General features: G+C 50.1%; 1 protein-coding gene across 1 annotated transcript in view; it reads left to right on the top strand.

The window, feature by feature from the left end:
- The window catches only part of EXOC3L2 (exocyst complex component 3 like 2), a 28020-nt gene extending 14111 nt beyond the window's left edge, over positions 1-13909 (top strand). Inside the window, exons 4-12 of the mRNA XM_031963210.1 lie at positions 685-796; positions 3612-3713; positions 5568-5668; positions 8504-8614; positions 9173-9308; positions 9786-9908; positions 10691-10846; positions 11503-11624; positions 12738-13909. Coding sequence (XP_031819070.1) covers positions 685-796; positions 3612-3713; positions 5568-5668; positions 8504-8614; positions 9173-9308; positions 9786-9908; positions 10691-10846; positions 11503-11624; positions 12738-13026 — 1252 coding nt within the window. The 3' untranslated portion in view covers positions 13027-13909. The remainder of the gene's footprint in view (positions 1-684; positions 797-3611; positions 3714-5567; positions 5669-8503; positions 8615-9172; positions 9309-9785; positions 9909-10690; positions 10847-11502; positions 11625-12737) is intronic.
- The last annotated feature ends 936 nt before the right edge of the window (positions 13910-14845 follow it).

A 14845-nucleotide genomic window follows, 5' to 3' on the forward strand; every position in this document is an offset into this window, starting at 1 on the left:
CTTTGCAAACTAGCAGAGTTGGCCTAAGTGGTGTTTCGATCCCCTTTGACCTTCTTTCTCCCTACATTTCAAAGCCCCTTCCAGCTTCTGGGTTCTAAGGCCCCTTCTTGCTTCAGCTTTGTGTGTTCTGAGGGCGCCCCCAGCTCTGACGTTCCTTAAGTCTCTGCACTCACTTAAGAACTTCCCATGACCATTCTCACATACGGAATTATTTCTTATTCTATTTATTTTATTCTACTGACACATGTTGTTATATAGAATATCACATCATTACATATTATATATCTTGCTGTGTTAAATATTCTATTATATATTAATGTAATATAAATTATAATATATCTCATATTCATATATTACATGAATGGAGGGAAAAAAAGAACTTCCCATGATTCCCCACAGTCCTTTGAGTAAGACCATATTCCTCAATCTGGCACCTGGGGCAACCTTCCCAAACTCCTCACCTCTCACCTGCTTCACTTCTTGGATGAAGGTGCCAAAGGCTACGCTGAGGGCTCTGCCTTTGCTGCTAGAGTTCCCAGTGGCAGCTGGAGAGAGGGGCTTTAGCTTCTGGAAGTGAGGGCGGGAGATGGCTCCGGGGGAAGGGGTTTCCTGGGACCTTTTTCTCATTCTTCTCCACTTCTTCCCTTCCTCTGCCTCACTACCTGCTCCCTTGTCTGCTCTTAGGGAGATCCTGGGCCTGGTGAACATAGTGGCCCTGGAGAATGGACAACTGGGCCCCCTGCTTCCCGCTGAAACCATTCGGAGCCTGGAGGACGAATGTGTGACTGACGTCAAGGTGAGCCGGGAGGAAGAGGGAGGGGTCCGAGTGGCTCATCAGAGGTTTACAAGGTCCCTTGCCCTAGACAAGTCTGTGCTTCCCCAGTTCCATGACTCAAAGATTCCATGGCTCTAAAAATGATCTTTGGACTGGTGGGGACAAAAAAAAATGCTCATAGAGAACTGAAGCTCAGGGTGGATACAGACAGAGCCCCAAGGGAAGTAGTTCCCGCCTGGAGGGAGCATCAGGACAGGGTTAAGTGTCTAAGGCTGGACACAGCCCTGACAGGCCGGAAGCGTCTGACCCTCGGTCCCATGAGGGAGTCATTGGAGAGAGGCTGGAAACGGGACTTAGCCGCTGCATCTGGGCCAGAAGTGGGTGTGAAGGGAGTAGAAGAGGCCATTTGCGCTTCTCTGCCTTCTCCCCCAATCATGTGAGCAAGCAGAGTGCCCCAACAACCACGAGGTCGGAAGGAGGGTCCCGGTACCCGACTTGATCCAAGGGCAGAGTCGAGCTATGTGGACCTCCCAAGCATGAGGGACAGTCAGGCAGAATAAAGCACGGAGGTGGAATCCTCATTTCTTTTTACAAGTCAAAACTTTTTATGTATTTTTTTCAGTTATAATTTTATTACAATTTTTTACAATTACAATGCAGTTTTTTTAAAAAATTTGAGTTCTAAATTCTCTCCCTCCCTTTTCCTTGAGAAAACTAGCAATTTGATAAAGATTTTTCCATGGGCAGTCATGCAAAGCATACTGGGATGCTAATTTCAGGGAAACCCTAGGAGTCCGCTCTGGCTGGAAGGTAGAGGGCACAAAGAGGAATCACGAGAAATAAGGGTGGAAAGGTAGCTAAAGTTCAGCCATAGGACTTTCAATTCCATACTGTCCCAGGCATAGTAACTAGCTATTGTCTGTCTGTTTACATTTATCTGTCTGTCTATTCACCCATTTACACCAATCTATCCATCAATCCACACCTTTCTTTCAATTCGTCTGTCTGACTCTGTCCATCCACCTCTATCTATTTATATAGATAATAATCTATATGTTCATCTATCCATCTATCTATTCATTTTTCTATCTGGCTGTCTGTTTCTATTTGTCTATCTGTCTAGTATCTCAGGGTCCTCAAACTACGGCCCTCAGGCCAGATGTGGCAGCTGGGGATGTTTATCCCCCTCACCCAGGGCTATGAAGTTTCTTTATTTAAAGGCCCACAAAACAAAGCTTGTTTTCACATAGTCCGGCCCTCCAACAGTCTGAGGGACAGGGAACTGGCCCCCTATTTAAAAAGTTTGAGGACCCCTGTGACTTAGGCAGTAGGGAGTTGCTAATGGTTCTTGAGCTGGGTAGTTACATGCTCTCGTGGAAGTATTGTGGGAAATATAGAAATATCACTAACCTGAAAATGATCCACTCTTTCTTATTATTGGCCAAAGAGGCCATATATTATAAATATATGCTATATATAGGCTATATATTGTAAGTATATGCTACATATTTTGCCCTATAATTACTGCCCCGAAGAGCATATATTTACAATGTTTTCTTGATGGAGTTGGAAGTTAATGTCCCTCAGAGCTGATGGGAAACAGGTCCTGATTTTTCTAGAAGAAATTCTGTTTGGGGACACGAGCCAGCAAGGCTGTAGGAAGTCTTGCTCATTATTGATGTCTCCAGGATTAATCTGGGGCTCTGTCTAGGTAGAACCTCCTCTCGGATTACAGGTGACCCTTGCAAAATCCTAGTACTTAGCGAGAAAGGGATGATTTGTGCACGCCCAGGAAGGGAAGTCTTGGTCGTGAAGGGGCTCGCACAGATTGGGCAAAACCAGGTTAGGGAGAGTCAGGGAGACGGAGTGTTGTTCATCTGTCTGACTCTGTCCATCCACCTTGATCTATTTATCTAATATCTATTTATCCATCCATCCATCTATTCATTTATCTTTCTATTTCTGTCTGTCTAGCCACCCATTCACACCAATCTATCCATCCATCCATGACTATGAGATTCATAACTACGCTCCTTGGTGAAGGAGGCTCTCCGAGTCCGGAAGGGGCCCAGAACATGTGGACCTGAATGGGGGTTCTTCACGAACTCCCTATGTGAAAGAAATCCCAGGTCCTGTCCAGCCCAGAACAGGGCGCAGCGGGCCAGCCTTTCTCCTCTCTTGGGAGGGCTCCTAAGTAGGCAGGTCTAGGGAATTCTGTGGGGAAGGAAGATGCTAAATAAGTCAGGATCTCAAGGCCTGTGAGGATCAGTTTGGACTTGGACTGGCCAAGACTCAAGACACGGGAGCTGTCGGGTAGGGAGAGTGGGGGCAAGAGTGGGGAGCTGCAGCTTTAAAGAAGCAGGTTTCGGCTTGATGGCCATCCCAGGAAAGTTCCTGGGAATCAGAGTTATTCCAAAGGGGAATCATGGGCTGCCTCCAGAGGGGAAGAGCTCCCCTCCACTGGAAGGCCTCGACTCATGCCCAGGCGCCTCCTTTGTCCAGGATATTGGAAAGGGGATTCTCCTTCACTCACGTGTGAGGAAGGCTGGCCCTAGTGACCCCCGAAGTCCCTTCCAACTGGGCCAGCTCTTGTGTGATTTCCTAGAGGTCTTGGATCGCACGAGTCCGTCTAAAGTAGATTCCAACCTTCGAAAATTCTTCTAAGTCGAGGAGTCTGTGTCAGGTTCTGCGAGATGTGGCACAGGGAGTCTCTGGGAGTGAAGGGAATTGTGGGGAGGAGAGCAATGCTCCTCCCTCCCCCTCCCCCCTTTGCCCACCATCACTTCCCTGCACTTTCCCTCTAGGGATCAAATCATGCCCTCTTCTGTTTTCCCAGGCTCAGACTCGAGCTGCTCTCCTCCAGACCCTGCAGGAAGAGGAAGAGCAATGGATCGGGGCTGATGAGCAGCCCAGCAGCCTGGCTCAAGATGTTTGTGAGGTATGTGTGTAAGTGTGTGTGTGTGTGTGTGTGTGTGTGTGTGAGAGAGAGAGAGAGAGAGAGAGAGAGAGAGAGAGAGAGAGAGAGAGAGAGAGAGAGGCAGAGAGGAGAGGGAGAAACAGAAAAACAGAAAGATGGAGAGAAACAGACAGAGACAGAGAGACAGACAGAGACGAGACAGACAGAGACAGAGACAGAGAGAGACAGAGACAGAGAGATAGATAGAGAGAGAGACAGAGAGACACAGAGAGAGAGAGAGACAGAGAGAGAGGCAGAGAGGCAGAGAGGCAGAGAAGAGAGAAACAGAAAGACAGAAAGATGGAGAGAGAGAGAGACAGAGACAGAGAAAGAAAGAAACAGAGGCACAGAGAGGAAGAGGGAGAGAGAAAAAGAGAAAGACAGAGAGACATAGAGAGAGAAATGTATGTCAGATGTGTATGTAATGTGTATATGAGGGATGTGTGAAAAGGGTGTGAAATGTATTGTGTAAGATGTGTGAGAATGTGAGTATGAGTGTGTGATGTGTGTGAGTGGTGTGAGATGCATTGTGTAAGGTGTGTGTGAAAGGCAGGTATATGTGTGAGATGTGTGTATGTGTAAGGTGTGTTTCATGTGTGTGTAAGGCCTGTGAGAGGTATTGTGTGAGATGTGTGTGTGCATGAACGGTGTGTGGGATGTGAATGTTAGGTTGTGAGGTGTATGAGAGGCACGTGTGTGTGTGTGTGTGTGTGTGTGTGTGTGTGTGTAAGGTGTGTGAGGGGGTTCTGGGGAGGAGAGTGTCAGCGTTTCCTCTCACTAGGGAATAAAGAAAGCGGAAGAGATGAGACTGGGGGAAGGGGGGGAGATCCTTTCTACCTTTTTGAGACCCTAATTCTAAGGTTAGCAAATGACTCTAAGAAGCCATAAGCTCCCTGATTCCTTGGAGCCACATTCTCCGACTCAATGAGCTGCTTAATGAGCTCAAAGCTACTCAATGAGCTCAAAGCTGCTCAGTGAGAGACGCCCAAGATTCTGTAATTCCAAGACTGAAGTTTTCTGTGACTGAAACTTAGGAATTCATGATTCTAAAATGACACAATTCTGAGAATCTAAATGACACACTTATATTTAAATTTTTTAATATTTTAAAAATAGTATGTAACAAAACAATATAAAATAAAACTTATTTCGAATAAACATGAGGCAGCCAAGGTGGTACAGTGTTTAGGCTGCTAGAGGGACCAGAGATGAGAAGACCCAATCTGACATTTACTGCTAGCTTTGTGACCCAGCACAAGTGACCTCATTGCTGTCTGCCTCAGTTTCCTCATATGTAAAATGGGGATAACAATAATTTCCGGCAACTAGGTGATGCAGTGGATAGAGAACCAACTCTGGGGTCAGCAGGACCCAAGTTTAAATGTGGCTTCAGACACTTACTAGTTATATAATCCTGAGCAAGTAACTTAATCTTCATTGTTTAAAAATAATCATAATCATAATTGTACCTACATCCCTAGGTTGTTGCGAGAATCAAATATGATAACATATGAATACACTTTGTAAACCGTAAAGGCACTACATAAATATTAGCTGCATTTTATAGTATAATTTAATTTAACATTAGTTAAATTTTACAATTTAAAATGAAATAATCGTATAGTCGAAGATTTTGTAATCCTAGCACTCTAAAATTCTATAATGTGAAGATTTAAAATTCTACAAATACAAAATTCTTCAAATTTAGAGATTTAAAATTTGAAAATGTTAAGATGCTTTGAGTTTAGGGGAGGGAAGGAGCCTAAGGTGGGGGTTGGAGAAAAGGGACTCTCACTTCCTCTCACTTCCTCTCACTTCTCCATCTCTGCCCCACAGCTGCTGGAAGAGCACACAGATCAGGCCCCTCGCATCAGCCACGAGTTTGGGGAGCGGATGGCACACTGCTGCCTAGGAGGACTGGCTGAATTCCTGCAGAGGTACAGGCTGGGTGGGGATGGTGACCCATGGTTCTGAGCAAGGGTGGGAAAAAGAGGCTCTTTATCTTCAGAACAGATTAGAGGAAGAAGAAAGGAAAGAAAGAAAAGGAAAGGAAAGGGAAAGGAAGGAATGAAGAAAAGAAAAGAAAGAAAAAGAAAGAAAGAAAGGAAAGGAAAGGAAAGAAGGAACAAAGGAAGGAAGGAAGGAAGAAAAGAAAAGAAGGAAGGAAGGAAGAAAAGAAAGAATTAAGAAAGAAAATAAAGAAAGAAAGAAAGAATTAAGAAAGAAAAGAAAGAAAGAAAAGGAAAGGGAAAGGAAGGAAGGACCAAAGGAAGGAAGGAATGAAGAAAAGAAAGAAAGAGAAAGAAAGCAGGAGGAAAAGAAAGGAAGAAGGAAGGAAAGAAGGAAGGAAGGAAGGAAGGAAGGAAGGAAGGAAGGAAGGAAGGAAGGAAGGAAGGAAGGAAGGAAGAAAGGAAGGAAACTATGCAAGATAACAAAGGTTAAAATAAGGCTGGCTCCAATCTCTATTTACTACTTGTGTGTCTCTCTGAGCTTCAATCTTCTCTTCTGTAAAATGGGTCTAATAAGACTGGTACAAGCTGCTTCTGAGGGCTATGGTGAGAAAAAGGTTTTCTAAGTCTTCTGTGGTGCTCAGAGCCCGTGTGCTTTTCCGGATATATTTTGTTTCCCTCTGCAAAATTAAGAGTAGAGGCTGGGTTTGTTTCTTTCTGTAGCATCAGCACCTAGTAATATATTACAGTGTTTGAGAAGTGTTTGTGAGGGTCATCTAGATGGCACAGTGCATAGATCACTGGCCCTGGAGTCAAGAGGACCTGAGTACAAATGCCCCAAAATTTGGGGGGTGTTTTTTTTGGGGGGGTGCCTTGAAAAAAGGAAAGAAAGAAAAATGCTTGTGGAGGGATTGACCGAAGTGTCAGTATAGTTTCTCCCCAAATCAGGTTCCTTGAGGGCAGATTTAACAAATTACCTTCCCCCGGAGTACCCCTTTTTGGCCACTTGGTCTGTTTCAGTTCAATCCAGCATCGATTAAGCTCTTACTACTTCAGTCAGCCACGTGACTGTGCCAGGCACTGTGCCAGTGGCTGGGGATACAGAGGCCCAAACACGGTCCTTGTCCTCAAGGAGCTTCTATTCAAATTTAGGGACATCAGCCCATAATTCTGTGCGTGCAAGTGAAGTCGATGGCAGGTGGTCTCAGAGGGATGGGGTGGAGCCAGGACTGAGGCAGAACCTTCCCGCAGAAGGCATCGGGTCCTGTGCCAGGCTCTGGGGTTACAAAGGACCAAAAAGGGGGGGGGAAGGCCTTTCTCACGAGGAGTTTCCCTTCTACTTGGGAGGACAGAGTGTAAATGGATGATCCAACAATTTCCAAGGGATTGCAGGAAGGAGGGAAACCTAGCGAATTTGGAGAAGGTGGAAAAGCAGGGAAGGTCCCCAAAGGGAGGGAGCATCCGAACTGACCCAAGAAAGTGAAGAGGGAGCGTATTGCAGGCATGAGACAGCGTAAAGGCACGAGCCAGAGAGAGAGAATGGGAACTACAGGGACTCCAGTTAGTCTGGAACAGCGCATGAGAGAGAGATGCGAAATTAAATGGCAAAATTAGGCTCGCATCTCAGATATCAAGTAGAGGGACTTGTATTTGACTCAAAGTCATAGGGAGCCACGGGAGACTCTTGAGTAGCTGCAGAGTGACTTGTTTGGAACCGTGCTTTAGAATATCACTGGCAGGTGTGAGGAGAGTGGATTGTTAAGGGGGGATCTTGGGAGCAGGGAGACCGAATAGGAGGCCATTGCGACAGAATAGCACGAAGTGTTGAGAGTTTGAATGAGACTCGTGGCTAGAGAGAAGGGGAGCGATATTGAGGATATAACGGATCGACGAGACTTGGGAACTGATTGGCTATGGCGGAGCGGAGCTCATGTGAACGATGAGAGTGCCATGAGTCCTGGGGAACTGGAAAGATGGAGGCACGGATTATAGAACCAGGGGCGATTTGAGGGGAAAGGTTATGGGGTCTAGTTGGGTTCTGGCATGGGACATCCACATGGAAATAGCCAGCAGACAGTGGGAGGTGGGTCTGGAGCTTGGGAGACAAATGAGGTCTAAATATGGGAGTCACCTGGGATGTGGAATGATCACTGAACTTTTATTTTATGTTTATATCTATTTATTACTATTAATATGATATATGTATTAATTATTTATGTTAAATTAAATTAATTAATTTATATATTTACTTACAATTTAATATATTTATTTAAATATTTATAAATTTTATTATTTTATTATTAATTTTTAATTATTAATTACATATTTATAAAAGTTTGTTTCTATGTTATTATCTGGTGACAATACACGCTGAGCGAGGAGAGAGCCCCGGACAGAATAGTGGGTCACCTAGCCAGAGGAGGAGGGCAGGGGGAAGCAGGAGGACCAGCCGAATTCTTAGCAGGTGAAAGGAGAACCAGGAGGGGGAAGGGCATCCGGAAAACCTGCAGGGGAGAGGGTGACGGACTAGGGCCAAAGGAGGGAGAGCAAGAAAAGGCCGTTGGATTTGGCAACAGAGAAATCTCCGGAGCCCTGGAAGAGGGCAGTTTCAGTCAGGTGGTGAAGATGGAAACTCGATTGCCACGGGGTGGAGAAGCGAGTGGGAGGTGAGAAAGTGATGAGGTGAGAAAGTGATAAAACTGAAGGGCGCGAAACCCTGAGGGCTTCCTGGAGGAGGTGAGTTAAGAACCTGCTCCAAAAGGAGGGTGGGTTGCTAAGGAGAAACCTGAGCCGAGCTCCTCCTTCCCTTTCTTGAACTTCCAGCTTCCAGCAGCGGGTGGAGCGGTTCCACGAGAACCCGAGTGTCCGAGAGCTGCCTTCTGACAGTTATATCAGTCGGACGATCACCTTGGTGAACTGTGGCCCCCCGCTTCGGTAAGCCAGACCCTAGAGAGGACAGGGAGAAGGGCTCCTCAGGAGCTAACGTGTCCCCTCTCCCCAAGGGGACTTGGCCCATTTTTCTGTTGGGGGGGGTCAGTCCTTATCCCAGGTGTTCTCCCCAATCCCAGCTCTCCCAGAAAGGGTCACCCCCTCCATGCTTCTTGAGGAGGCGTGGAAAGGGACCCCAAGAAAAATCCTTCCCTGAGACACAGAAACACCATCCTCAGGGCCCAGATTTTAGCGAGAGACCCCCCCCCCTTCTGAGACTCTCCAGGGACAGCGTGAGCCCCCAGACGCACAAGAGGCAGAGAGATTCCTCCAAGAGACAGAGACATCCCCCCGCCTCCCTGAGAGACAGAGAGAAACCTCTCTCAGACAGAGACACAGTGAGACTTCTCTCAGAGACCGAGCCAGACCCCCTCCCACCACTAAGACAGAGACCACTCCTCCAAATTGGGAGAGACGCTCTCCCCACCCGCCCGCCCAGGGTGCGGAGGGAGCCTCAGGGGTCCCGAGTCAGCTAGTGACGAGCCCCGGCTTCTCCCCCCACAGGGCCCTGGCTGAGCGACTGGCCCGGGTGGGGCCCTCGGAGAGCGAGCCTGCTCGGGAGGCGGCTGCCAGCGCTCTTGACCGGGTCACCCGCCTCTGCCACCGAGTCCTGGCTGACCTGCTCTTTCAAGAGCTGCAGGTCAGTCCCGGGAAGCCTCTGACCCCCCAAAGTGACCAGAAAAGGGGGAGATCGTGAGTCGTGACAAGGGTCAGGCCCAGGATTGGGCCAAGATCCGACTGGGGACAGGACTAAGCAAAGGCAGAGAGGAAAGAAAGGGCCTGCAGAGGAGGAGACAGATTTACCCAGATGGCCCAGCAGGGGGTGAGGGCTGGGGACGGAGCAGGATCCGGGTCTGAGCTGAGCCCCACAGGGGCCACTGACTGTTGGCGGCGACATCTCGGAGCACTCAGCAGGGTGGAAGATGTGGCTAGAGGGGGTCTGCTGGTCTGGGGGGGATTGCATATGACCTGGGGGGGCAGGGAGGCTATGGGGATCCCATAGTAAGATTGGAAGGAGGCAGAATTATTGGCTTTCCACTCATGGACTCAGTGAGCAGGTGGGGATGAAGGGGGATGAACTCTGACCTTCTGCTCTCCTTTCTCTCCACCCCTCCAGCCCCACTTCTCCAAACTGATGCGCCGGAAGTGGCTGACCAGCTCCGAGGCGCTGGACGGCATTGTGGGGACCCTGGGAGCTCAGGCCTTGGCCCTCAGAAGAATGCATGATCAGCCCTACCAGGTACAGATGGGAGGAAGGGAAGGGCTCCCGAGTGGTCACGGAGGGAGGGCCGAAAACCAAAGGGGACAAGGGAGTCCCCCTTCCCCTGGTGCCTCTGTCCCCCCTCTTTTCCTCTTCCTCTCAAATAGGGGCTCTGTGCCCCCATCTCTCCCCTATCTGTCTTTCCTCATATCTTCCCCCATCCATCTCTGTCTCTATCTGTACCTTTGTCTTCCTCCTTCCTCCTCTTCCTCTGTTTCTCTCTCCCTGTGTGTCTCTTGTGTATCTCTGTGTATGTCTATCTTCCTCTCTCTCCTCATTTCTTTGTCTCCTTTCTCTCCTGTTTTCTCTTCCTCCTTCCTTTGCTTCCTTTCTCTCTGTCTCTGTGTGTCTGTGTCTCTGTCTCTCTTGTCTCCTTCCCTCTCTTCATTTTTCTGCTTCCTTTCTCTTCTTCCTCTCAGTCTCTGCTTGCCTCTTTCTCTCTTTCTTACTTCTATGACTTATATTTCCTCTTGTACTTTTTTCTGTCTCCTAAATATTCTCCTCCTCTCTCGTATCTCTCTCCCACTTCTGTATTCCCCAATCTGTCGCCTTCTCTCTCTCTTCCTATTTTCATTTGTCCCTTTCCCTTTGCCCCCGAAACTCCTCAGCTCTTTCCCTCTAAATCCATTGATCCTTCCCATCTCTCTCCCCCTCATCCCTCCATCATCCCCCCATCTTTTTCCTTGCTTCTATACATCAAATCTCTCTCCCCTGCTGCCCCCATGCCCGTGTCTCCCCTCCGCTCACTCCGATGTGCCTAGGCCCTGGTGGGGGAGCTGCACCGAAGGGCCCTGGTGGAGTACGTCCGACCCTTGCTTCGGGGGCGCCTGCGATGCCGGTCTGCCCGCTCCAGGAGCCGAGTGGCCGGGAGGCTGAGGGATGAGGCTGCCCAGCTCCAGAGGCTCTTTAGGCGTCTGGTGAGTGATGGGGAAAGGGAGGCGGGGAAGGTGCAGGAAGGGAGGGGGAAGGATCAGAGGGAGGGAAATCTGGACCCAAGGAACCTTTAAATCCTAGATTCTCAGTACTTTGGAACCTTAGAAAGCAAGTTCTTGGCTCCTCCGGGGAATATTCCATTCTTTCGAATCTTAGATTCTTAGTGCCATGGGTTCTTAAAATGCCAGAATCTTAGAACCCAGTGGGATGGCTGCCTGGGAGGTGGTGGGTCCCCCCACCTGGGGGCTCTTCCCAGCAAGGCTGGAGGACTGCTTGGCGGAGTTACCCCTGGGAGGCTGATCCAGAAGGATGCTTCCAATTGTAATACTGAGGGCTGGATCGGCCGGAGTCTGGCAATCGGAGCATCTTAGACTCCTCATCCATCCAGTCCCCCTTCCTGTAGAAATGTGCCATTTCCACAGCCCTCCAAAGTGCTCGTACACATCCTCTCGTTGGTCCTTCCCAAAGGGCCCTGAGGGAGCTGCCCCATCCCCATTTTCCAGATGAGGAGACGGGCTCAGTGAGAACAAGTGGCTTTGACCATGGCCATTCACCTGGGATTAAATGTAGGGAATAATCCCTTAAATCCTGTGCAAGAGAAGGGAAGGATGGGGGGCTCACGCTGCTTCCATGCCCTCAGGAGTCCCAGGCCTCGTGGCTGGATGCTGTGGTACCACATCTGGCTGAAGTTCTGCAGCTGGAGGACACGCCCAGCATCCAGGTGGAGGTCGGGGTCCTGGTTCGAGACTACCCCGATATCAGGTGAGAGAAGGCGGGGGAGACCTCGGGTCCCCGAGCGCCAACAAAGTGACGAAGGGGGTTCTGGGCCGTTGGGGCCGTTGGGGCGGCGCCGGGATTTGAACCCCAGCCCTGCCTCCCGAGTCCGGCCTCTTTCCACCTCACTTCACTTCCTGTCCAAGGTGCCCTGGGCCCGGGCCAGCTCCGGGCTGACTGCCGTGGCCTTCTGGGGTTTTGGCTCAGCTTTCCCTCGTTTCCTGCCCCCGGGGGTGGAGTGAGCGTGTCTGATGGCCGTTTCCTGCCCCGGCCCCTCCCGCTCACACCCGCCACTGCAGTGGGCATTGGGGAGACAAACAGGAGGCCACAGGAAGGGCCCGGAGGTGGAGGGTGGGGAGAAGAGGAGGGAGAGGAAGAGGAGGTGGGAAGGGCCACAGGGCAGGCGGGCAGCCGGGCCACTACCCCCCCCCCCACTTCCCCGGAGCATAATGGGAACCCGGGGACACAGGCTTAAACCTGAGGGAGCCTCACGAAGCAGGGGTGATTGCCACTTCTCTCACACGCTCACACACACGCTCACACGCCTGTCTCTGTGGTGAATGGCCTGAGACTTGGCGTTCTTGAGATTTATTGGAGGGACTTGTTCTAGGTGTGTGTCAGAGCCCCGTGGGTTGTAGGTCTGGGTTCTGGGCTCTAGAGAGGAAGGTTCTGATACTGACTTGGTTGAGAGGGAGGTTGATTCTAGAGCAGGTTATATAGAGGTAAAGTTCCCAGAGTGGTGCTGGGGGAGTGCTGAAGTTTCTGGCTCTGAATTGGAGGTTTCAATAGCTGTCTGGGCGGGGGGCGGGGGGGAGACCATAGAATTTGATGGGCCCCACATCCCAGCACTTGGGGAGAGTGATGGTTCTAGATCTGCTTGGGGGATTGGGCTCTGGGATCAAGGTGAGAATTAATCTTGAGAGTTTGACACTCCTCTCCAAAGACTTGGGGAAAGAATGATGGTTCTGGGTATGGGTTTCTGGGTACTAGACTGACTTTGGGAGGTTCTGAGCCTCATATCTGGATAGAATGATGGTTCTGGCCCTGAGTTGAATGATTAGGGTTCTAAGACCCCAATGATATCCTCTCGTCTCTCCCCAGGAGAAAGCACGTGGCCGCCCTCTTAGATGTACGGGGTCTCCGGAGTGCAGCTGCTCGGCACGAAATACTGGCTGTGGCCAGGGACCTGGAGCAGAGCGGGGAAGGGGCTCCTGCCCCTCCCCGGGACCGAGCTTTTTTTGCCGACATCCCCGTCCCTCGGCCGCCTTTCTGTCTGGGCCTCCCCCTCCCACTTGGCCGACTACCCCTGGCCCGACTCACCAGGCCCGATCTTGCCTGCCTGCCCAGGTCCCGCCCTCGGCCCCCTGCCCGGTCTCGTGCCCAACCCTGAGTGCGCCTGGGGCTCCTAGAACCTGCCCTGTGATGCTGCTGTCCCAGCCTGGAAGCTTGTGTCTTCTCCCTTTCCCCCAACATCTGCTGCCGAGAAAGAAGGATTCTGTCCCTGGGAACAGCATGGGATGTCAGAGCCGGGAGAGTCCTCAGCACAGAATGGCATAACTAGCAGGACCCTGGGAACATGGAATATCAGAGTTGGAAGGGCCTTTAGAACGTAGACCATCAGGGCTGGGAGAACCTTTAGAAGACAAACCATTAGAACTGGGAGAACCTTTAAAACACAGATCATCAGAACTGGGAGAACTTTTAGAACATAGATCACAAGAACTGGAAGAACCTTTAGAACACAGATCAAAAGAACTAGAACTTTTAGAACATAGATCACAAGAATTGGGAGAACCTTTAGAACACAGATCACCAGAACAGAAGAACCTTTATAACATTGATTTTCAGAATAAGGAAGAAGCTTAAAACAGAGAATGTCAGTGCTGGGAAGACCTGCAAATAGAGTTAAGGTTGAAAAGAGAGTTAGAAGATGGGTCAATAATCAGTAAATAAACATGTATTAAGCACCTACTGTGTGCCAGGCTCTACGTTAAATGATAGCCCCTCATGGTGGGAAGACACATCATTTCATTTCTTTCCCCCATTTATAGATGGCAGAACTAGAGCTCATGAGTGAGGTCACACAGCAAGCCAGGGACAGAGCTGGGAGCCAGGGTGGGTCCCCCAGAATAATGGAGGCTGGCTATGCTCGACCCAGTCTCCATCTCTTCCCTCTCAACTTCTTCTTGGGGCGTTTCCTTGTGTAATAAAGAATGTATGATTATAAAATAAATATGTTTCTATTTAACAAGCAACAGAGCCCGAGTCCTGTGTTGGGAGACAGGGGTGGATGGGAAGAGGGGAGGGCCCCAGCAGGTCATCTCTCCCACATTGAGCTGAACCAGAACCCCAAGATGGTTAGGACCCCCTGCAAGAGAGAGGTGTGGCCTTCCCTTCTGAGGATTCCCAGTCTGGGGGGGGGGGAACGTGGCCCCAGGCCCAGCTACCCCTCTGCTTTAGGTCCCCTTCATGTGACTCTCCTTCCCGAGGGCATTTCATCTGCTTCCTATGTCAAAAGAAGGGAACAGACTGAGAAGAGGAAGGAAGGGGGTTCCCCTCGTACTCTTCTCCCTCCCTCCCCCAAAGATTTCAGCTATCTAGACTTACTGGACGAGCTGGAAAGGGCTAGTCCAATCTCCCCCTTTTACAGATAAGGAAAACACGTCCTAAGAAGAACAGGGAGTTGTCCAAGATCGCAAAGGTGGTGAACTCGGTGCTCTTCCCATGGCCCCGTAAAAAGAGGCATCCTACAAAATACCATAGCTGGGCTGCCCCACCGACTGCTTTCAAGAAGCTTTCCTGGACCCATCCCTGCCAGGCAGAGGGTTGGGGGAAGGGGGGGCAAGACATTCTCCAACCTTTTCTTCCCAGCCTCTAGTTAAGTGGAAAAAATCCTTGGCCCAGGAGCTACGAGTGGGAGCTTGGGCCCTGCCCCTCCTCTGCCTGCCTGAGACCCTAGGCCACTTCACACCCCTTCCCTTGGCCTCGGTTTCCCCATCTGTCAAGAGGATCTTGGCCAAGATGACCTTTGAGGTCCCTTCCTGCCCTGACACTCTGGGATTCGGTGACTCCCTCCTGAGTCTCCAGAGGCCCCGGGACGGAGACAGGAATTTGATTTGTTTCCTTGTTTTTCTTCCTCAAGGGGAGGGGGAGGGGAGATAGCTAAAGGCAGCCAAGGGTGAGGGCTAAATTCTGCCCTCTGGGAGCCA

This window comes from Sarcophilus harrisii, chromosome 3 (genome assembly GCF_902635505.1).
Source record: "Sarcophilus harrisii chromosome 3, mSarHar1.11, whole genome shotgun sequence".
NCBI classification, from domain to species: domain Eukaryota; kingdom Metazoa; phylum Chordata; class Mammalia; order Dasyuromorphia; family Dasyuridae; genus Sarcophilus; species Sarcophilus harrisii.